General features: G+C 44.4%; 1 protein-coding gene across 1 annotated transcript in view; it reads left to right on the forward strand.

The window, feature by feature from the left end:
- Positions 1–15496, forward strand: part of MITD1 (microtubule interacting and trafficking domain containing 1) — a 25295-nt gene extending 9799 nt beyond the window's left edge. The window contains exons 3-7 of the mRNA XM_088454117.1: positions 3530–3666; positions 5945–6031; positions 8743–8855; positions 12110–12170; positions 14202–15496. Coding sequence (XP_088310243.1) covers positions 3530–3666; positions 5945–6031; positions 8743–8855; positions 12110–12170; positions 14202–14297 — 494 coding nt within the window. The 3' untranslated portion in view covers positions 14298–15496. The remainder of the gene's footprint in view (positions 1–3529; positions 3667–5944; positions 6032–8742; positions 8856–12109; positions 12171–14201) is intronic.
- The last annotated feature ends 8427 nt before the right edge of the window (positions 15497–23923 follow it).

Consider the following 23923-nt stretch of genomic DNA (forward strand, 5'->3'; position numbering starts at 1 on the left):
ACCAAATCAAATTATTTCTGGTCAATGTAATGTAAATATGTGGACAAGCAGAAGTGTAAACCTGTCCATCACCACATAACTGACCCTAACGGGTAAGAACAATTTACTTCACTTTACTAAATTTTTTTTCTGAATCTCTCAATAACAAACTTAGGGGTCTATGTACTAAGCAGTGATAAGAGACAGTGAAAAGTGATAAGTAAGTAATAAGGTGCCAGCCAATCAGCTCCCAACTGTCATCTCACAGGCTGTGTTTGAAAAATGACAGTTGGGAGCTGATTGGCTGGCACCTTATCACTTTTCACTCTGTCTCTTATCACTGCTTAGTACATAGACCCCTTAAACTTAGGGGTGCCATAAAAACATTGATGTTACTACAGGGCGCTGTGATTGCAAAAGTTTGGGAACCACTGCACTATGCTATAGAAAGTGGTAAGAAATCCATAAATGGGGGAGTTCTAATTCCAAAATCTCCCACAACCTGATATCAATAAACTCATTTGGGGCTCTATTTATTATCATTATTTTTACTAAAATAAAGTGAAAAGGGGTGTTTTCACACCCTTTTCACATTATTTTAGTTTCACCTAAGTTACTACAGGGCAATTGGAGTAGAATTCATAAATTTCTACTCCAACCCTAAGTTTTCCTTATTTTTAGTAATCATATCACATTTCCCATAATTGTAATGGGAAATGCGATCTGTGTGCAACTTACTAAAAATAAATTGTGAAAAAAATACCTGGGGAGGCCCTATGATAATAATGCCACCTGGAGGTGGCGTTATCCAGGGGCCCCCCAGTTACCGGACTCCTGCTCTGTTCTAACGGGCAGAGCCCGGAGCCGGCCCCAGTAATCAGCTGTGTGGTCTAAACAGACCTCATGCTGATTACTGTAAAAAAAAAAAAAAAAAAATTAACTAATCTGAGTCCAGGGACCGGAGTTCCGGGCTCCGGTGATGTCCTCCCTCCGGTCAGCTGGTCTCCCAAACTGCACTGCGGGCCGGTCATCAGGTGCCTGGGTCCAAGTGCAGTATGGGATGTCACCTGACCGGAGCCCGGATCATACAGCTAAGTGTAATTAAGGGAAGGGGGGTCGCGGGTGAGGGGCTTAGTGCGGGCACTTGTCACGGTATTTTTTGCGAAAATACCGTGATAAGGCTGCGGAGGGGATTCGCAGGGACAGAGCTTTATTGCAAGCTCTGTCCCTCCAAGGGATTTTTAGTAAATCCCTGTGATATTGCCTGAATTCGCAATGCAAAGTCAGTCGGTAATATCACACTACCATCTGCATTCCCTATGCGGATTGTAGTAAATAGAGCCCTTGATGTGATGATTCTGTTTTCTAAAATGCTGTGCCTTGTTGAACTACAGTATTATTCTTTCACATTGTATGCATTTCATTCAAACAGGTAAAAAAATTATTATTTTCAAGTGTAGCCTTTAGTATGAAAACTTGTATGTAGAAGCCAGTACCTTGCTGTTTTGGAAAGCTAGATTACTGCCAATGCAAGAAGCACAAAGTATTTCTTGATTGTGGTTAAAAGTAGCTGTGATTACCCCTCCTTTTCTTAGGGAATCAGTATGATTGACCGGCGGTCGGGATGCCGGCGGTCAGAAGACAGACAGTGGCATCCCAATGTGTAAGATCCCGACAGGGGCAGGTAGTTTAGGCTAACCCTCCCCCCCAGTGGTGCCTAAAACTAACCACCCCCCTTTCCGGTGCCTAACCCTAACCCACCCCAGCAGGTCCCTAAACCTAACCCGCATACTTACCATCGGAATGCCAGCGTCGGTATCTTGAAGCCTTTGGGATGCCGGCGTCGGTATACTGACTGTATCCCTTTTTTAGAGGGATATATAGCCTATGCTAATATAAAATATATTTTATTGACTTTAAGGGATGTGAGTTGTTTTTTGCTTCTTAAAAAAAAACAAACAAAAAAAAACAATAATAATATAAAAGGAAAATCTGTATTTGTGATAAACGATAATGGTTCTAATGTAAATGTAATGTCTATATGAAAATATAGCACTGCTTAAAACCTTTTATATGAAGACTTTGGCCCTCATTCAGAGCCGGACGCTCTGAGCAGAGCGCACGCTCTGAATGAGGGCCGTCCTCCATAATTAAGGAGCGTCCTCCTGGACGCTCGTATAGCTGTGGGTCACCACCACAGCCTATACGAGCGTGCAGGTTGATGGCCGCGATGGTCTTGACCATCGCGACCATCGCCACTGCGAGCCGGAGCCTGCGGTTGAGTTTCTCAACCGCAAGGCCCGGGGTAATTTTGGCTCTATCAGAGCCAAAATCACTCCCACTGACATCACTAGTGGGCCGGCTTCTGACGGTAGGCGTTCCCTTGGGAACGCCCCCGTCTGGGAGGCACGCCCCCGGCACGCCCACCAAAGGGGGCGTGCTGTCAATCAACATCGACAGCACGCCCCCTTTGATCAGACACAACGAGCGAAGGAAAGTCCTTCGCTCGTCGCGTCTGGCGCATGCGCACGACGGAGCTCCCTCTGTCGTGCGCATGCGCAGAGCACACCATCGACCCACTTGCGAGCGGACAGCCGCTTGCGAGTTGGTCTAAATCAGGCCCTTTATTTGCTATCTTAATCTAAATAATAATGCTACATTATACACATTCACACTCTTTGACATAGACTTTATGGGATGATATATACAGTACAGGTTGAGTCTCCCTTATCCAAATATTCCGAAATACGGAATAATTTTGGCATGACTGAGAAAATGAACCCTTTGATTTTTGATGGTTCAATGTACACAAATTTTGTCTAAAGCATAAATTATTAAAAATATTGTATAAAATTACCTATAGGCTGTGTGTATTAGGTGTATATGAAACCTAAATTATTTTTAATTTCTGTACACAGACTTTGTTTGAGCCACAGAATTATTGAAAATATTGTACAAAATTACCTGCAGGCTGTGTGTATAAGGTGTATAAAACACATAAATGATTTCTGTGTGTATATTTGGGTCCCATTCCTAAGATATTTCATTATGATATGCAAATATTCCAAAATACGGAATATTCCGTTATCCAAAATATCCCTGGTCCCAAGCATTTTGGATATTGGAGACTCAACCTGTACTCCTAATCTATGTCAGAATAATTATTTAATAAATAGAATTTATTATTTAATAAATAATTCTTTAATAAATATCCCACCTTTTAAGCAATAATTTAAAAATCTCAATTATTTTTTAGTATATGTCGTTTCTAAGTGTCATATATTTTAATCTTTATATAATAATAAAAGCGAAGTTTTAAATGAAATCAATTATACAAAAAAGTATGTCACAAAAGAGACTCTTTCATTCACAATTCTGTAAATTATCCCCTTTATTTAATGAAAAGTGAAATTTTTTAAAAATGGAAACTAAAAAACATTGGATTTGAAGTCAATGGAATTTAATTAAACTGTTCCTAGTTAAAATCATATACTTACAAATGTAGCTCTCTGTGACAAATAATAATTAACACGTATGACTTTGTTTGCAGATGGAAAATATCACAAACAAATCAAGATTGTAGAAAATGCAACTGGTTATAGCTATGAGAATCTATTCAAGCCATATGTGGATGAGATGCTCACAGAGGTGTGGGTGGAGGACCCGTACATCCGGTACACACATCAAGTAAGCGTGCATGATTATTATCGGACAGGAGTGGCTTTTAAACGTTTTAGGAAGGCAGTTGTACAAATCCAGTTATGAAAGGAACCATGATAAATGTAGACCAGTAATAGACTCCTGCATGTACAAATACTTATGCATTTGTACTATATACTGTCATGCGCCTGTGATACTACAAGTGCTGCCTGCAATTTTGGCTGCAACTGGGGGGGGGGGGCGCACGTGACCCAGGTGCCGGACTTGTGGGGCTGCCGGGAGGCTAGGTTGCTGCTTTTGTGGGTTTGGAGCTGCATCCTGGCCTTGAGAGGCACAGAGACACAGTCAGTCTAATGTGGTGCCGATTTCAAGCCAATTGGCGCTCGAGGACCGGCAGCCAATCAGCAGAGGCTGCCGGTCCATGAGCTCCAATTGGTTTGCGAGCAGTGCCACATTACAGTGACAGCAGTACTGACAGTTCCCCAGCATGTGGCAGCCCCTTCCCGTGCCATCCCGAGCTCACCCACTGCATGGCCCTGGTAGGTAAAAGAAGGGAGATGGGGGCCTTACTGTGGCATAATGTGTACGGGGCCTTACTGTGGCATAATGTAAAGGGGGCCTTACTGTGGCATAATGTGTACGGGGCCTTACTGTGGCATAATGTGTACGGGGCCTTACTGTGGCATAATGTGTACGGGGCCTTACTGTGGAATAATGTATCAGGGGCATTACTGTGGTTTAATGAATAAGGGGCATTACTGTGGCTTAATGTTCAGCCATGGCCAAAAGTTTTGAGAATGACACAAATATTGGTTTTCACAAAGTCTGCTGCTTCAGTGTTTTTAGACCTTTTGTCAGATGTTACTATGGTATACTGAAGTTAAATTACAAGCATTTCGTAAGTGTCAAAGGCTTTTATTGACAATTACATTAAGTTTATGCAAAGAGTCAATATTTGCAGTGTTGACCCTTCTTTTTCAAGACCTCTGGAATTCACCCTGGCATGCTGTCAATCAACTTCTGGGTCACATACTGACTGATGGCCGCCCATTCTTGCCTAATCAGTGTTTGGAGTTTGTCATAATTTGTGGGTTTTTGTTTGTCCACCCACCTCTTGAGGATGAACCACAAGTTCCTAATGGGATTAAGGTCTGGGGAGTTTCCTGGCCATGGACCCAAAATTTCGATGTTTTGTTCCCCGAGCCTTTTTGTCCATGGCTGTATAAGGGGCATTACTGGGCAGAATGTGTTGTAAGGGGCATTATTGTGTCATAATGTGTTTATAAGGGTCATTAATGTGTGGCATAGTGTGTTATAAGGGGCATTACTGTGTCACAAAACCACACACCCTTTTCGTCCTCTATGTTGTATTTTTTTTTTTTGGGGGGGGGGGGAGGATGGGTTCTCTGTCAAATTATGTACTTGCCCCGGGTGACAAAAATCTTAGTTTCAGCCCTACTGCTATGAACAGTTGTCTTACAGTAAACAAAAGATAAGGAAGTGAATGAGTTAATTTAATTAATCCTTAGTTTGTAATACTTGGTCTCCAAAGGGAAAATGTATTTTGCTGGCAGTTCCTACCCTGGAACCCCTGGCATTTTGCTAATTTCAGCAGGTTTCCTATACATACAGTCAGGGATTCATCTAATGTGTTTACAGGAGCAATAAGCAAATTATGTTCAGAAAGAAAAATGAAGACATAGACAAACATCACTATTTTTCTTACAGGCCTATAATAAATACTCCAAAGCATATGCTGATGGACTTAATAATGACCCGATATTCTTCTCTCAATGCCAGGGTTTTATGACTATTCTCTTTCTCACCTGGCTAATGCGAGTATGATATTCTAGTTTGTCCATCACATCATCTGTCTGCACTATACATGCATATTTATATAGTTTTATCATGTGTGGGTTTTAGTCAGTTTTATTAACTCCACATGAGTTGTTTGTCCAAGTAAGTTGTATTCACCATCTATTGGAGAACTGGTCTGTTTGCAAAAAGCATTGTTGAGCTATGCAAGTAGGAAGCTGGGTTATTTCAGACTTTTTCCTATTAAAAAGCTGCACCAATAATAAATGTTATAGGAAATATACGTTTAGAAATTATGTGACATGATGCGTGTGGGGATATATGGTTAATAACCTGTAAACAGATATCTTGCAATTAGAGTATTTTGTTAAATTGGATCACATCACAACAGTACAGCATAGACAGTTGTGTAGTGTTTTTTTGTTTTTCATTTATTGGATTTCATGCTATTTATTGAAAGTGTTTTTTGTTCTTGCATTTATTTTTGCAGTTGTATAACTTTTTACGATTCTGTGAAATGCTTATCAAGAGCCCTTCAAAAGTCAAGAAAATACATTTATTGACTTCAAGGGATGATGTGAGTTGTTTTTGCTTTTAAAAATAAAAAAAATAAAAAATAGCAGAAAAAGGAAAATCTGTATTTGTGATAAACGATAATGGTTCTAATATAAATTTAATGTCTATATGAAAACGGACCACTGATTGAAAACTCTATTTGCTATCTTAATCTAAATAATAATTCTACATTTATATTTCTGAGAGTTGATCCCTGTATGGTCGGCTCTAATGCATTTATTATTAAATGTAAATACGCTGAGAAATGATATAGTAAAAATCTGGAATTAGTTATATAGATTTGTTTTGCTAAACATACTGTATATAATAAAGTCTATATATCCTAAACTATAAAAGTAAGGTATATGTTTTTCTTTTATATGTATGCATTTAATTTGTTGACACACACAGCAAATATCTGCATTCTGTAGGAATAAGGCTCCCTCTGCATGTTATAAATACCCAGGTTGTCAGGGGTTTTGGAAGAGCTGCTGTGTGGTTGAGTTTAGAAATCTAGGGCCTGATTCAGACCCACTCGCGAGCGGCTGTACGCTCGCAAGTGGGTCGATGGTCTGCACTGAGCATGCGCACGACGGAGGGAGCTCGTGCGCATGCGCCAGACACGACGAGCGAAGGACTTTCCTTCGCTCGTTGTGTCCGATCAAAGGGGGCGTGCTGTCAATGTTGATTGACAGCACGCCCCCTTTGGTGGGCGTGCCGGGGCGTGCCTCCCTGACGGGGGCGTTCCCACGGGAACGCCTCCCGTCAGAAGCCGGCCCACTGACATCACTAGTGATGTCAGTGGGAGTGATTTTGGCTCTGATAGAGCCAAAATCACTCCGGAGCTTGCGGTTGAAAACCTCAACCGCAGGCTCCGGCTCGCAATTTCGATGGTCGCGATGGTCACGACCATCGCGGCCATCAAAATGCACGCTCGTATAGCCTGTGGGTGGTGACCCACAGCTATACGAGCGTCCAGGAGGACGCTCCATGAAAAAGGAGCCCGGCCCTCATGCAGAGCGTGCGCTCTGCTCAGAGCGTACGGCTCTGAATGAGGGCCCTAGTCTTTTATTGTGCAGTGTCTTCACCCAGATTAACCTGGGGCTATTCACTTTGATACCCGCGAGGCAGCAGTTAATACTTATATCTTCTGCTCTCACCTTTCCGGAGATGTGAGAAATCAGTGCTAGCTGCTGTATCAGTGCTGCTCACAGATCTTTAATTGAATATGCCCCATAAAGAATAGAAAACAGACACTTTGAATAGAAAAGGGGCACTTTGAATTTGTAGCGAAAAGTCAGTTGCCGGACTTTTCGCCGTCATTGTCATTGGAGGTTTTACCGTCGAAAACTTATCACGCGCATCCTTGGCAAAAAAGGAATCTGCGAAAAGTCCTTTAGCGAGGCTATTCGGGGGTATTCATAGTGAACCCCCATGTCAGGGCATCTTTTGGGGGGTGTCAGGCTGATTTCCCCAAAAATGACAGCACTTTTCGCAGATTACCTTTTCGCCGGGTCCCGTTTTCGCCTATTTGAAATTGAATACGGGGATACGCGGGGACGAGCGCAACACTTTATCGCAGCCAAAACCTCAGATGAAGGTGAAAAGTCTGGCAACGGACATATCGCTTCTAATTGAATATGCCCCTATATGGGATAGCCACCCATAAAAAGACAGAAATATAGAAGAGTGGGGCGGCGCAGTGCAGTGGGCTGTAAAAATGTGTATGATAACATACTGTGAAACGGATTAGCAGCTATTTATTAAATTAGAATAAGTTTAGAAAATTCTATATAAAAGCACAGTAAAGAATACATATAAACGTGATGAATAAGTCTTGAATAAATAAGGGGTCTATGTACTAGGCTTTGAGAGAGAGAGAGAGAGAGAGAGTATGAGAGAGAGATAGTGGATGGATATAAAGTACCAACCAATTAGCTCCTGTCACTTTACATTTGATAAATGACAGGAGCTGTTTGGTACTTTATATCTCTCCAAGGCTTAGTACATAGACCCCTAAGTCACAGTAGGCCAAGAAGTAGTGTGGCTTATAAGTACTTGAAAAGTCAGAAAAAGGGAAATAATATGCAAACCTATACAGAGGTATACATAGGGCACCTGTACGGTACGTGGGCTCCAATACGTAGAAGGTCTCTCTTTAGTGATGATACTACCATCTGCTGTGTAGTGGATAAAACTGTCTTGTGCAGCCAATGCTGGTAGGAATAACAGGTCCCCTGTCAGGGCAGCAGGCTTCACGATGGTACCCAGAGAAGTTAGCTTGTTTCCTGCAAATCATGCAGACCCATCTAGGGGAACAGGCGCCATGATGGTACCTGGAGTGCCATTTGTTAGGAGTTCCGGAATAGTATTAGAAGGTGATTGTCCATATACATTAAGCCAGTATAAGATGAATTTGAACCATAGGAGAATTTTAGATATTGGGTTGCTGTTAGGAACCAAACAATGAGTAGAGAGTAGGTCCCAGTATCGTAAGGTGTACCCCAAAAGTTGTCAGCCTCAAATGTTTTGCAAAATTATTCGGCTTTATCAAAATTTTATTGATTTTGGCCATTAAAATGAATGGGCAAAGTGTCAATTTTTAGAGAGCAGATGGCGATTTATTTTTATTATTATTATTATTCAATTATTTTTTCAATCACCCCGAATTTATCACAATTCACTTGATTTTGTGAAATAAAACTTAATCATTCTCTTTAATACTGGTAACAGGAAAATGGTAAAGATCAACAGATGAGTGGCCTACAAGAGATAAAAAATTCACTGCTGGATTATGGTGTAACACTAGAGGTCACCTTCTCCTCCATCCATGACCGGGAAATCAGGTATGGAATCTTTTTTGGTGCATAAAAATGTTCAGTAGTCACTGCATATTGTTACTTATTTCAACACTGTAAAAAATACAAAGAAATCTAATAAATATTTCAAATTGTGAACAGTCTTCTGGAGCATTGTACGTCCTTGAATGAGACACTGGGCCTGATTCAGAGATGGACACAAATGCAATTGTCTTGCAGATCGAGCGATTGTTTGCCATTGCGTATGCACTGCACTGCGCATGTGCTGCTATAGCATTGCGATTATGCATGCACAGAGGAATCCATTGCTAATTGAGTGACAGACTGCCAATGTTTAGGGGTGGTATTGGGGAGTGGTCACAAAAAGACAACCGTGCCTGTCCATTTAAACACTGTTACATTGGCGTGCATAAATTAGTCACTGCGATTGCATATACAGCTCTGCGTGTCAGAAGAGCTCCCATGGCTGCGGCAGGTCAGGCCTGTTGCAAGGATAAGATGGCCACCGATGTACTTTGATGTTACCGATGTTTATGAAGGTATGCGTAGTCGCACGCAGGTGAGAAGGCAGTAGTGGGCGTCTTAATGCTCAGGTGATCTTTGCAGACATTTGCATATTTTCGCAACTGTGTTGCATACAAATACGCCATTGCGATTGCATTAGTGTCTCTCTCTGAGTCAGGCCCACTATACAAGAGCTGAAAATATTTACATACATACATTGTTCAGTGTAAAACTGAAATTTCACTATGAATGAGTAAGGTATTATGTATATTGCAGACAGCTGACACTCCTATGGTTTCTTTTTATAGTTGGCCTTTGTATGATCACAATGGCAGATCATGTCTAATTATATGGAATTACTTAGCACAGGGGAACGTGTGTACTCGTATATCTTGTCATCTTCCAACCACTCTAGCAGACCGCAGTTGAGCTAGAAGTGTTGCAGATGATAAGACCGATACACAAATGAACAGATCTCATCTAATTTATGCTGGGTACACACAGGCCGATATATTGGCCAATCAAATGATCGGCCAATATATCGTGCCCCCGTCGGCCAGTGTGTACAGATGATATGTCTGTGAACGACGTCGTTCACAGACATATCGCATTGGCTGTGCTGCACAGCCCATGAGCAGATATGTCTACAGACATATTTGTCCATCGGCAAGTGTGTACGGGCGATCAATCGATCGCCCGAACACAGGGGCGCCGAGAGGGGGGGGGGGGGCCGCAAGCGGGTACTAATTACCCGGGTCCGGCACCGTTCCCCATAGAGAGTTCCTATGCCAAAGGGGGGGAGCGATCACGCTGATTGCGCCCCCCATTGGCTGTGCCCCGGGATGAGGGGCACATAACGCGCCCCTTCCCAGCGCGCAGGGACGCAAATGTTTATTTCTGTGTTTTTTTATTTAAAGGGGACGTGACCACGAGTCCCGCTATTAGGCCACGCCCCCTACCCGCCCCCAGGTCGGACAGATACGCTGCAGCATGCAGATGATGGTGGTTCAGTGTGTATGAACGACCATCATCTGCAGATATATCGCTAGAGTGTGTACCCACCATTAGTCACCCTCATGTGAACAAATTGCACAGTGATTCTATCACTTGATTCTCATGTTGAGCAGCCAAACAACCATGTGTGATGTGAAAATGGGGGGTAGAACTGCGCTCTTGTTGATCAGGGGGTGGTGTGTTGTGGTACAGAGTACTGCACCTTTATACGGGAGTACCGTTCCAGGTTAGAATGGGAATAAAGGGGGTAAGGTGCGCTCTACCTGGGTGTGGTGGTTAAAGCTGTTGTGTTAAAGTGGATGAGTATGGTGTGGGGTGACTGGGTAGGTGCGAGTGTTGCACTGCTGAGCAGTGTGGATGGGGATGGTGCTGCGATGGGAATGAGAATGGAACGATGGGAATGAGAGTGATGTTGAAAATGAACAATGAGAATGAAAGTGAAAGTGAACAACGAGACTGAAAGTGAACATTAAACCAGCCAGACACAGATGTGGGGGCCAAATCTTTTATTGGAGTAGTCACAGTGCTGCTCCTATGAGGTCCTGGGCAAGTGGGGGAGGCATGGCGGTGAATGGGAATGAGACTGGGGAGGTAGGTGGACCCTTTCAGGGGGCTCCTTGCCATGCGGTTCAGTGACCAGCACGTCACCCCTGCTGGACCTTTGGTCGACAGTCTTGGATGTCTCAGGAGGTGGAGGGATGCGGACAGTGGGTCGGAACACCTGGGCGGCGTCCCGCGTGTAGGCGAGAGTCTCAGTGTTACTTACCTACTGGTAGGTTTTGTGGTGAGAGGGGGATGTCGACGTTGCGGCCGTGGAAGGAAAGGTTGTAGCTGCAGAATGTCGGTGAGCAAAGTCAAAAGAATGCCGGTAGGTCTGCGGGTGCATGGCTCTGTTGTTGGTTTGTGGTCACCGGACCTGAGGTGGTAAGCGACCAGCGTGTGCAGCTGGTGGAATTGGTAGACTGTTGGGTCCCCTGTGGCTGCTGCTGATGCTGCAGGTGTGTGCGGAGCCACTGGCGCGGGCGGGGGAACCGCTGGGAGACCAGATGCAGGCATGTGGTCTGGGACCACCCCTGGGGCGGGGGGTGGTCTGCCCGGGACACTTGGTAGGGCACGTTGGGGGAGGCTGGTCCGAGGTGGAGCCGATCACTGATGGTGTGAGCGGTGTGGACCAGCGGGCTTGTGGGGGGGGTGGCTGGCTGCATCGGCGGTCCCTGGTTGGGATGGGGAACGTCGGTGGAGGCAAGCTGGGATGGATGTAGGAGTCTCCAACGCGTTTCGGCACTTCTGCCTTCTTTAAGGAGGTTGTGAGTGGATCTGTTTGTGAGGCTCTTAAGTACTGCACTTACTGAAGTGTGTGTGCAGTCAGGTGACTTGCAGGGCCAATCGTGAGTGGATGTTTGTAATGGTGATGCGGTACAGGTGTGCGGAGTGGTTAGGATGTTATGTGGGATGGGGTCTAGCCAATAGGGCTGGGGGGCGTGGTGGGTGTGTGAGTGAGCAGTTGTGTGATGTTGCTAGGCGACATGTGATGCAACTTTCATTCTCATTGTTCATTTTCACTTTCACTGTAATTCCCATTCCCATAGCACCATTGTCACCGCAGCAGCATCCCCATCCACACTGCTCAGCAGTGCAACACTCGCACCTACCCAGTCACCCAACACCACACTCACCCACTTTAACCATGTGTGTGAGTACAGTATCTGTAGCAAAAAGCATTGATTTTATGTAAAATGCTTATTTCCCATTAATGTTGACAGATTTAATAATGGTTGGATGATTAAGATTGGACGGGGCCTTGACTACTTTAAGAAACCACAGGTAAGCACTGTTCAATTTCCATATGAATTTGGCTTGTGGTCTGTAAAATTCCCAATGTCAAACCTGTGTTCTATAGCAGAAACCGTCTCTGCAATTGTACACAGCACTCCCTTTTCTAAACAGCTTTGACTTTAACTAGAATAATCCGATACTACAAAATATAATGTATATATCAGGTAGCAAAGTTTGACCAAAAATTCCTTTTTAGCACTTTTATTTCTCATTGAAATCCATCTTGTGCAAAATTACACCACTTTGCTATCATTAAACATTCGGATATACTTTGTTGTAGATTCATTGTTACGTTCAAAACAACTTGCAAACCATGTACAGAAAGAAACATAACGCCAAATAGTAGGGAGCTGTCTGAGTTAAGCCTTCAAGTGTGGAGAACTAGAATATTACAGGGATTATATATAACAAGGTCATTCTCGATTTCTTTTTATTATTATTTGAAATGTGAAATATAGTTTCTTATCTTATGTTTGCATTGTCTCCCTTCTCTAACATTTTATTCTGCAAAAGTTGTGCAATAGATCTCCTAGTACTTTCACTGCAGAAATGTTATGTTCCCTGTAATATGCCAGGTAGCTAAGGATAATGAAGGAGGATTACCTTCAATCCTGTCGGGAGTCTGATAGCCGAGTCCCAACTATCAGGCACTGAAAAGAGGGCAGCTAATCCATTGGCACTAGCCGATCACAGGTGCACCCTTTCCGCGTCCCCCCATCAGGGGAACTGCTCACACTACCTGCAATGTCACAGTGATATCAGGGCAGGAGTAGAGCTGAACCCTGACAGCAGTCACGCTGCTATTCTGTCCCTTCCCTCTGGTCCAGTCAGCTGCTCTCTCAGCTCCCGTCCAATGTGTCCACACAAATGGGAAACCAGTAGAAGCAGCTGAACTAACTGGTTCCAGCCTATTCTTACATATTATGGAAAGATTACCGAATTTATTAAATATAACTTCTGACTAATTTTACCAATATCTGCCACTTTGTAGATTTGATCTGATGATATATGTACAAGTTATTTATGAACATATGTTTATTCATCTGCGATGTTTCACATGTAGCTTTATTAATATCAGAGGTATCGGACTGATAACTATGTTCAAATCTGGGAGCAGTCGAACTATATCTATGACTGATTAATTCTAAGGAAGGAATTGTATTTACAGATTGCTCTTTTTTTCTTTTACATATGAGTAACGTCTAATTATGGCTGATTATGGTTTCATGGGATATTTATAGATAAATCTGTGAGTGCAAATATCCATCTGCTGTTCTCTTGTTACCAATGATGTTTGAGTGTTGCATCATGTGTATTTGAGAGTAATATACATACTTGCTAAATCCCCCCCCCACCGCTTTCTTTCACAAAGAATGATCTAGGTTTACTGTATGTTTGTATGCGGAGCATTTTTTCTAGAAACACGATTAGGCAGCTTATGATTTTTTTCAACGTTGTATTTAGTGCCTGCTATCTCCAATACCATTGTTGTTGTATGATTTTCGATATGGGATTGTATTGGAGTATTCTTTCTATTTAAGATTTATCATTTCTACATATTACGCTCTGTTTTAGGACTAATTTGTGAACTGTTGATTGTATATTTTCTATTAGCCAATAAGGTAAATTTTGACCGATTCGGTAATTTACGGCAAGGAAACAATCTTCTTGTTACATTATTATTGTTGTCATTTAATCACTTATAGAAATTTTAATATTTAACAATTAAAAGTTAATTTTGAATAAAGAGTGCCCCCACAAAGGGTTTTGCTACTTTTTGTTTTTGTTCTCTTACAAAAACTTATTTCCTATTTTTTTTCATTTGCTCCCAACTTCGCCCTGTAATTTGTGTATACTTACTATTATACTGTTCACGAGAGCCAAATTGTTCCTTAGTGTTATAGTAATGGTATCTAGATAACTGGTGTTTGTATGAAATGTTTTTATGCATTTATAATGTGTCTTGCTTGAAGAGCTCTAACTTTATTTTATAGCTTTTTTTCTCTCCTATCTTTATAGAGCCGGTTTTCCTTAGGCTACTGTGACTATGACTTGAGACCCTGCTATGAAACTTCGGTGGATATTTTCCATAACAATCACACTCGGAAAACATGACTAAAATCTGTACAATGGAGTGATCGTAAAGTGTTTTAAACTATTTGGAGTGGTTGTCCACTATGTGTGTGTATTGTTTTCCAAAGCGGAATTATATAGCAGGTACCATTGCAAGTGTATACCCATGTCTGGGCACATAAAACCAATATGCTAAAAGAAGTAAGAATCTGTCATGTTGCTTCCTTCATTGTACCTATAGCCTCTGTAAATATCCCTCAGGAATCCCTGGTGTCGAGGAAACTGGTCTTTATACTGGTTCATATATTTTATTGGCTCAACTGTGTTCGATGTGTGTTTGCAGATGATTGATAAGTATGTGCTATGGTATTAAGGCATGCAAACACAGGTAGCATACAGTAATGTTTCTTACAGTTCACTTGTGTTTTTTCTCTACTCTCTTTCTCTCTCTCTCTATATATATATATATATATATATATATATATATATATATATATAACTGTTTTAATTATTCATGTGATGTTTTGTATATATCAAGAGAAACAAATATAAATTTTTTTTTTTTTTTCTGGAAATTAAAAATGGGCAAATTCCAAGAGAATACTAATGTCCTGACTGAATTCAGCACATTACCAAAGTGCTGTTACATATAGGTATATATTCATACTTTGTGCACACGCTTACTGTTATTGAGAGCAATACATTTATGATCTTTTGCTTGATTAATGCTTTTCCTGAAATACTGTGGCTACCTCGGGGCTGTCTGCACTTTCCCTAACTTACATGTTAACGTGGCATTTGTGAGGGTGTAAGAACTTTTCACTCAATGATATATATTTCTATTTTATAACTGTATTTGTGCTGTTATCGCTACATACCTAATTTGTTGGTGCCTCCTCATTGCTTCAGCGTAGACTCGATTAGTTGCTGATGTATTTAGTTTCCCACAACATTATTTGCCCACTTCAAATAATTGTTTGCTTTCGGTATTATATGTAATGTATTTTTATAAACTGTTATTCCTCTGTATTACCTATACCATGTTTAGTTTGACAATACAGTAATTGCACCCCGGACATGTGCGGGAAGTAGGTATATAAAATGTATGCACAGCAGTGCGCTCTCTGGGGACTCTCCGTAACGATTGTGTGCCTAATTTCTGTTCTCATATATAAAAAATGTATTATTCTATTGTATTTTTATATGTAATGATATTTTTAATAAAGAAAATCTTAACTTTGTATTTTTGATTATCCACACTGTTGAAATATTCAAATCACTACCTGCTGTATACACAGAGGGGTACGATACAATTGTTCAACAGTAATGATATCCACAATTGTTATGGGGACAAAGTGCAGGCACAGTTATAGCGACATAGTTGTAATGCAGCCAACTAAAGGAGATGATATTATAATTAAACAAGCAGGTTAATCAGCAAGTTTACATATATAATATCACCCCCTTTAAAATTTGGGATCTTCATCAATACTGTGTGCCCATGGAGATTGTCGACATAATGACCATTATCAATATAACTACATTTCCTACAGGGTCACTACCTGCCAACTTTAGGACAGGTGATAACGAATACTGACTGGGGTTATGGCACATAAAACAATTGTTCTGAATAACGCAGTAAAACCCAGAAATATAAGGGTTGGGGGCTATTTCTGTCCATAACCAGCTGCTCAACCCAGTAATCCCTTCTTGACTGGGAGTAGCTCATACCTTCATGACCAGACAACACATCCAAGTGTTGGTTAAACTAAACTGAAAATAATTTAAGCTACATTGTGTACCCTGGTAAATTTCCCTTTGTCAAATAAGGTTTTCTTTTGGAAGCATAATGAGAAAAATAACTTTTCTACTTCAGGGTCCATAGGGTATCCACAGGATACCTTGGGGTATAGGCGATGGCGGCAGACATCCAGGCACCACAGAGTTAAATTTTCAGCCTCCCAGGATGCACTGGGGTCCCTCTCCTATACCCCGCCCCCGAGCCTCAGGCCACTCAGTTTTTCGTAGGTGCCTGGCCGGACCAGTCGCACCGTACAGAGGGGGGTCTTTTTAAAGCCCCTGAATATTTCTTCGCAGCTGTGGCTGCACAACTAGAGTGCTCCAGCATAGGACAGTCAGTATTGACGTCCATGCTGTCACTCCTACACCCCGCCGGTACCGATCTGGGGATGCTGGTAGGTAGCTGGGGTCACAGCTAGCGGTGATCCCTGGCTACCTGGACTGTGGCCGGATGCACGGGGAACAAGGTAAGCGGCGGGGTCCCGCGGTGGGCACCCGCCGGTAACACAGTCCTGTTTGGTCCCCAGGCAGGGGGCTCCCTGGGGACCGGCTGCGCGTGGGGCCAGGTACTGATCCTGCGCCTTCCGCTAGACCACCAGGGACAGCGGGCCGCAGCATGTGCGGTACAGCGCGGCGTCCCAGGGGTTAATAGCACGCCAGGGGAGAACGCCTTCCCTGTCTCACAGCCGGCGTCTCCCCCGCTGCACAGTGCCATTCCACAGCGGTCTGAGCGGGCTGTGTCAGCGCTCCTCCCCCGGGCCCTGCCTTCTCTCTGCTCCTCGGTGGCCATTTTCTCACTACATGTGCTGGGGATGGCAAACGTTGCTGGAAGCTGATACAGATGCCATTGCGGTCCGGGTCCCCCGCATACCTCTCCTTCAATTAAAGTCAGTGTATGCAGCACTGTTTCCTACCAGGCTCTGGTCTGTGTAGTTGATCGCAGTGCTTGTAATGCAGGATGTTATCTGTGCATTGTATGTGACTTAAATGCTAGCGCTGTTTGCCTGTACTTTCATTTCTGACTGTCAGCCTTTTCCTATCCCTGTTCTTCTGCTACAGCCCTTGCGGTACGGTGTCGCAGGGTGTTTATTACCTCACAGTAAACGTGGTTTTTCTGTGTGGGAGGTCACATACGCTCCGTTCACACTCCTCATGTCGGAAAGTGAAAGAGGATATCCTCTTCCAGCTATAATGTACTGATATCATGTGCAGTTAGCGGAGGGATATGTAGACGCTGAGGGTTTATGGAGGGCATGTTGTATTATATATCACGCCCCATTTCTGTCACTGTGCCTGCACAAAAAAAGAGGACCGCCCTCGGCTGGCTAAGATGCTTACAGCCTTTGTGGGCAACGCCCCCTGCGTTTCCCCATAGGGGTTATCGCAGCCTGTGGTGGTCTCATCACATGCAGGGGTCCCTGGACAATTGATGGTACCCCAGTGTATCCTGCTTTTCGCCCCCCCAGGTCTCGCAGGAGCCTGTGTGGGTGAATTTATTGTCCAAATGGTATAGCACCTGATGGACGTTTTACAGGGGGAGTCACCATTCCGGCCTTCTAAACGGCCTTTCGTGTCTCAGACGGGTAAAGACATGACGTCTGATGACGGTGACATTATTGACTTTTTCAGACACGAGCCCCTTAGTGCAAAGGAGGCGTAGTCTGGGTCTAAAGTCTATATACCTGGCCTTCTACGGGCAGTCCGTGCGGCTTTGGTTATTACATATCCCCCGTGGCTAAATCCAAATATGCCTTCTTTAAGGATAAGGGTGTTGCCACTGTAATTCCTCTATCTGGTCAGGTGGATCATTTAGAGGAGGCGTGGAAATTCCGGGTAAGCGGTTCCAGCCTCAAAAACGGTTGACCTTTTGCATACCCTTTTTACGGATAATTACATTTCCGAATGGGAGTTACCTTTACGGGTAGATTCTCATGTTACACGCCTAGTGAGGAGTGCTACGTTGCCCATGCCCTCCAGGTCCTCTTTGAAAGAGGTTCCAGATTGCAAGGTGCAAATATATCTAAAATCCAATATTCCCTTGCTGGAGGGGCTTCCAGGCCGGCTATGGCCGTGTGCGGGGGGGCCAGAGCCATGGAACACTGAGTAGGTAACTGGATCTCTGCACACTGACTCTCCAGCAGAGCAGGTGGATAGTGGCAAATTCTCAGAGACTTTGCCACGTTCATAATGAGACGGTCTTACATATAGCCTACTCCTTCCCAGAATCTCCTCGGCAGCAGTAGCGGCTTGCCGCTCCCTGTGGTTGCGCTCTTGGAAAGCGGACGCAGATTCCATTTGGAATGCTTTGCCTTTTACGGGACAAGTCCTGTTTGGCCCTCGTCTGGACGCAATTGTGGGCCTGCAGGCAGCAGCTACGTCTGCGTGTCTGCCATCGGCTACAGTCCCATCAGGGTCTGGGACTTTGTCTTTTCGGCCCTGTGAGGCCAGGGTAAGTCTAAAATACAGCTTTCCAAGACAGTCAGTAGCCAGGAAATCTGCTCAGCCATAAGAACAGGCTTAGAGTACAAGACGTCCTACTCCCAAGTTGGACTATAAGCCTTCAGCCTCACGGGACGGGCCTCCTCTCGGGAGCCCCCAGAGTTGGAGGCCGGCTTCTCCAGTTCGCCCAGTGCTGGTGTCTGACCACCACGGACACTGGGGTAAGAGAAGTATTTTCTTGAAGGTATGTCCTCTCTTCCCGGTAAAAGCCTCCCAGACGGTTTTTCGTTACAGGTCTTCTGTCAATTCAGGACAAGGCCCTGTAAATTTTGAGGGTGTTACACTCTATGCTCCAGGCAGGAGTTATAGTACCTATTCTGTTGCCCCAAAGGGGAACGAGGTATTACTCCATCCTCTTTCTGGTACAGACACCCAATGGGGCTTACCAGATCATTCTCAACCTCGAATCCTTCAACAAATTCTTAAGGGTTCCTCGGTTCGGGAGAGGGACCCTGCATTCCATCATTCAATGGAGCCTGGGAATTTTGTGGTGTGGTTGGATATATTCAGGGTGACTACCTGAATATCCCTCTTATCTTAGCACACCAGTGTTTTCCTCAGGTTTGCAGTGGTCGATAAGCGTTTTCAGTTTCTGGCATTGCCCCTTGGTCTGGCCTCCGCGCCTCACGGTTTACCAGGGTCATGGTAGTTATGGCAGCCCACCTGCGGATGCAGGGGGTCCGCTTGTTACCCTATCCGAGTGACCTCCTGTTGTTACCACGGTCTCCAGAGATACTTCAGTGCCATATGCAACGGACAATATCTGTGTTGCTACGTTAGGGCTGACTGATAAACTGGAAATGGTCCTCTCTGATTCTTCAGAGGATGCTCCATATACCAACATCTGAGGATCTTTGTGATTGAGGAAAAGATCTCTGCAAGCAACTGCGTACCTTTGCCTGTAATGCAGAGTCGCCGAGTGTCTATTCACTTGGCAATGTGGTTCCTGGGTTCCAGGATGTCGCTGTTCGACATGGTGGAGTACCCAGCTTCACTCTAAAGAACTTGATCCTCTCCGGATGGGATGGGTTGCCCCATAGGATAAAGTCAATAGGCTTTCCCCGGAGGTTTGTCTCTCTCTGGCCTGGTGGCTGCAGAAAGCTCACCTAAACAAGGGGCACCCCCTTTGGGATTGCGGACAGGGTCCTTCTGACGACGGACGCCAGTATCCGTGGCTGGGAAGCAGTGACGGGTCCACACTTGTTCCAGGGCAGGTGGACACCAGTAGTTTTTGCGCTTCCCATAAACATCTGAGAACTCTGAGCAGTATTCAAGGTTCTCCAGCATGCAGGACAGGTCCTCCACGGAAATACCGTGCAGGTACAGTCTGACAACGCCATCATGATGGCTTATGTAAGCCACCTAGGAGGTTCCCGAAGTCAGGCGACACTAACAGTGGTGTCCCGAATTCTGGCTTGGGTGGAAGGCTATATCAAAGCCGTCATCGGCAGTGTTCATTCAGGAATCCTCAGATGGAAAGCAGGCTTTCTCAGCCGTCAAGACATGCATTCAGGGAAATGTCCTCTTTATCAGGAGGTGTTCAATCTTCTGGTGAACAAGTGGAGCCTTTCAGAGATGAGACTCTTCTGATAGACGTAGGTAGGTCCAGTGGACCTTCCAGGTTGTGTACTTCGTCCCTCCGTTATCCCTTCTTCCTCCAGTAATAGCAAGAAGGAGGCACGCTCCTGCTGATAGCTCCAGCGTAGGCCAGATGGCACTATTACTCAGATCTTCGGAGCCTCTCAGTTAACACTCCGAAGCTGTTGCCTCTACGCCCGTACCTGTTGTCTCAGGATCCTGGCTGATACCCAGACCTGGGTTGTCTGTCCTTGACGGTGTGGCGGTGGAGACTGCCCTCTTAAGGTCTAGGAGTTTTTCCAGCTCTATGGTTAACAGGGGCTCTGTCCATACTAAGAGCTCGGAAGTTTTTATCTGCAAGAATTTACCATTGGGTATGGTATACTTTCTTTCAGGTGTCGCCCTAGAGGCTAGGCTCCTCGGGTATTCCAGATATCCACAGGTTGGCTTTCCTACAGGTGGGCTTAGATAACGGTCTTCGCCTTGCTTACCTGAAGGTGCAGGTTTCTGCCCTGTTAGTATGGTTTCAGTGTAGGATTGCTACTCTTCCTGATGTCCGCACCTTTGTGCAGGGTGTACGGTATATTCAGCATCCCTTTGTTCCACCTGTGGCTCCTTGGTATTTGGCTGTGGTCCTTAGGGCTCTCTGAGGACCGCCATTTGATCCACTGGGCTCAGTGGATTTCAAATGGCTTACGGCTAGGACTGTATTCCTTCTGGCTCTTAATTTGGCCAGTAGGATCTCAGAATGGGAGGCTCTGTCATGTAGACCTCCCTTTTTCTCATCTTTCTTAGGAACAGGGCAGTGCTTGCCTTTACTTCCCCAGTCCTGTCTGCTGGTGAGGCCTATTTGGCTGTGGTACGGGCGCTAAGAATTTAAGTTGACCGTACCAGTCCATTTAGGAAATCAGACTCTCGGTTTTGTCCTTTCTGATTTCCATAAAAAGGGTTGGCCTGCCACTACGCTAACTTTGGCAGGATGGATTCACAGGTCTTCCTGTTCCATCCTCTATTAAAGCTCTTCCACTAGGTCTGTGGGTCCTTCGTGGGCAGCTCGACGTGGCGCCTCAGCGGTGATTGGCAGCCACGTGGTAATCTGTCCATATTTTTGTAAGGTATTATGCTTTTGATACCTTCGCCTCTCAGGATGCTTCCTTTCGGCGGCGGATTCTCCTTACAGCACAGGAGCGTCCCCACCCTTTGGGACATCCCCAAGGTATCCTGTGGATACCCTATGGACCCTGAAGTAGAAAATATGAGATATGGTAAGAACTTACCCTTGTTATCTCTATTTCTACGAAGTCCATAGGGTTCCACAGGACTCCCGCCCTGTCGCACCTGTACTGCAGATGGGCTTTGATCTGGTCACCGGTTTCTCCGTCTCCTTCTGGTGAGAATGTGATTCTTGTGTGTTCCAGACTGTCTTCTCTCTCTTTTTTGCTCCTGCTCCGGCCTATGGCTTGTTACGAAACTGAGTGGCCTGAGGCTCGGGGGCGGGGTATAGGAGAGGGACCCCAGTTCATCCAGGGAGGCTGAAAATTTAACTCTGTGGTGCCTGGATGTCTGCCGCCATCGCCTATACCCCAAGGTATCCTGTGGAACCCTATGGACTTTGTAGAAATAGAGATAACAAGGGTAAGTTCTTACCATATCTCATATTATTACTTCAACGAAAATGCTATGTACAGTGATTTGCTTAGTCAGTCAGAGTAAATGTTTCTGACCCCTTTACTAAAACCCAAACCTGTCCGAAACGTCAGAGTTCCAGGCATGATGTCATTTTTCTGCCTTTGTAGGTAACGGTAATAAACATTCTTTTAATGTATATACTGTTGGTTACAAATCAAGCATACTATTGTCAAAAATACCAGTAACATAACATATGTGGAAATACTAAAGTGTAACTGTTGTTAGAACAAAGTAGGTTCAGAAAGAGAGGACTATAGAGACAGCCACCCTAAATAGCTCAGGAGCACTGCATGTACAAGAGGCAAATGGTAATGGCTTTCATTGGGCATGCCATCAGAAATTGGAGAAGCATGTAATAAATGTGACTTGTATTTTAAACCGTAATTAAAACTGATAAACGGAAATCTATAACATTGTCTCATTATTACTGTGATTACCTCAATTGTTCTTATTTCCATTCTATCTGCAGAGAGATTTTATTCCAGTGTAACTCTAAAATGTGACTTAGTAGTTCCGTTATGTTCCTTTCCCAACCAGTGCTGTATAGCCTTTGGAGTGTGGGGAAGCTAACTTGCACGCAAACAGGTGAAAGGTGGAATAAACATATCTTACATAGGGGTCTATTTACTAAGCAGTGTTATGAGACAGAGTGAAAAGTGATAAGTCTGTGATAAGGTGCCAGCCAATCAGCTCCCAACTGCCATCTCACAGGCTGTGTTTGAAAAATGACAGTTGGGAGCTGATTGGCTGGCACCTTATCACAGACTTATCACTTTTCACTCTGGGCCTGATTCAGAGCCGCTCGTAAGCGGCCGCTCGTTCGCTCCGAGCGATGTTTGCACATCTGCGCATGCGTATGGGTCGTAATGCGTCACTTGGTTGTCTTTTAGCCTGAACTGCTCGCAGTGATTGCGGGAAGTAAAACCTACCACAAGTACTGCGAGCAGTTCAGACACCTTTCGATGTACTCGATTAATCTAATAAATAGCGGAGATGACGTATGATGCGAACGACCAGGGGGCGTCTTTACAAAATAGCGAGCGCATGTTTCGTTCGCTCGCTCAGACATAGAGGCGTCAACAGACCGCAAAGAGCGAGCGCTCAATTTAAATAGCCAGCCCCTTTTTCTGAACGACCGTTCGCAAATAGCGTCCGGCTCTGAATCAGGCCCTCTGTCTCTTTACACTGCTTAGTAAATAGACCCCATAGTCTTTCTTAAAAGTATAACAGTAATTTCTAGAATTTTCGTAATATATTTTATTCTTTCTGCAACGGTTACCCCTTTTCCACCAAAATTCCGGGTCTGACCCGGAGTTGGAACAGGGTTCCTATCCGGATCAGACCCGGAATTTAGCCGGCGCCGACTGGGGATATTCCCAAGTTGGCGCCGCTCACACCGCAGTCGGGTCTGCATAGACCCAGCTTTTCCGGCGTGAAAGTGGATGCTTGGAGATGACGTCATCTCCAAGCGCCACTGAAGCCGGACCAATCGGCCGGCTTGCGGCGCACTGCAGGTCATCAAGACCCGGAGTGCGCCGCACACAAAGCAGGGTTTCACGGGCTACGCCCGTGTTAAACCCTGCTATTTACCTGGGTTGGATTGCCGGGTCACTCGACCCCGGCGATCCAACCCTCACCCCTTTTACACCAAGGAGCTGCCTGGGTTAACCCTGCAATAACCCGGGTTTTAGCTACGGTGTAAAAGGGGTATGAGAGATAAAGCTCTTATTGTCTAATCATGTTGTTATTGTTAGGTAAGCAGTATTTCTACCAACATGCTCTGTGTTAGTGAAGATAGCTGATTATTCTAGCAACTATGTTTAATTGTTGATTTATTATTCTAAATTAGTATCAGTGTCTCCTGTAAAACTTCGCTCTTGCAAAAACATCATTTTAGTAGTCTTTGCCTGTTGTATGGTCGTCAACAAAACCAAAATTCTGGATGCCGCTTACACCTCCATTGTATGCAGCAAGAGCACCTGCAACATAAACACAATTAAATCAGCCTGATGACTAGGGTTATAAATCAACAAAACCTTTTACGGGATATGTTCTTGTTAGTTTCTATTTTCTTGTATATACCGGTAGTTTGAACTAAATAT

The sequence above is a fragment of the Taudactylus pleione genome, unplaced genomic scaffold, assembly GCF_031769625.1.
Source record: "Taudactylus pleione unplaced genomic scaffold, aTauple2 ptg000609l, whole genome shotgun sequence".
Classification (NCBI taxonomy): Eukaryota; Metazoa; Chordata; class Amphibia; order Anura; family Myobatrachidae; genus Taudactylus; species Taudactylus pleione.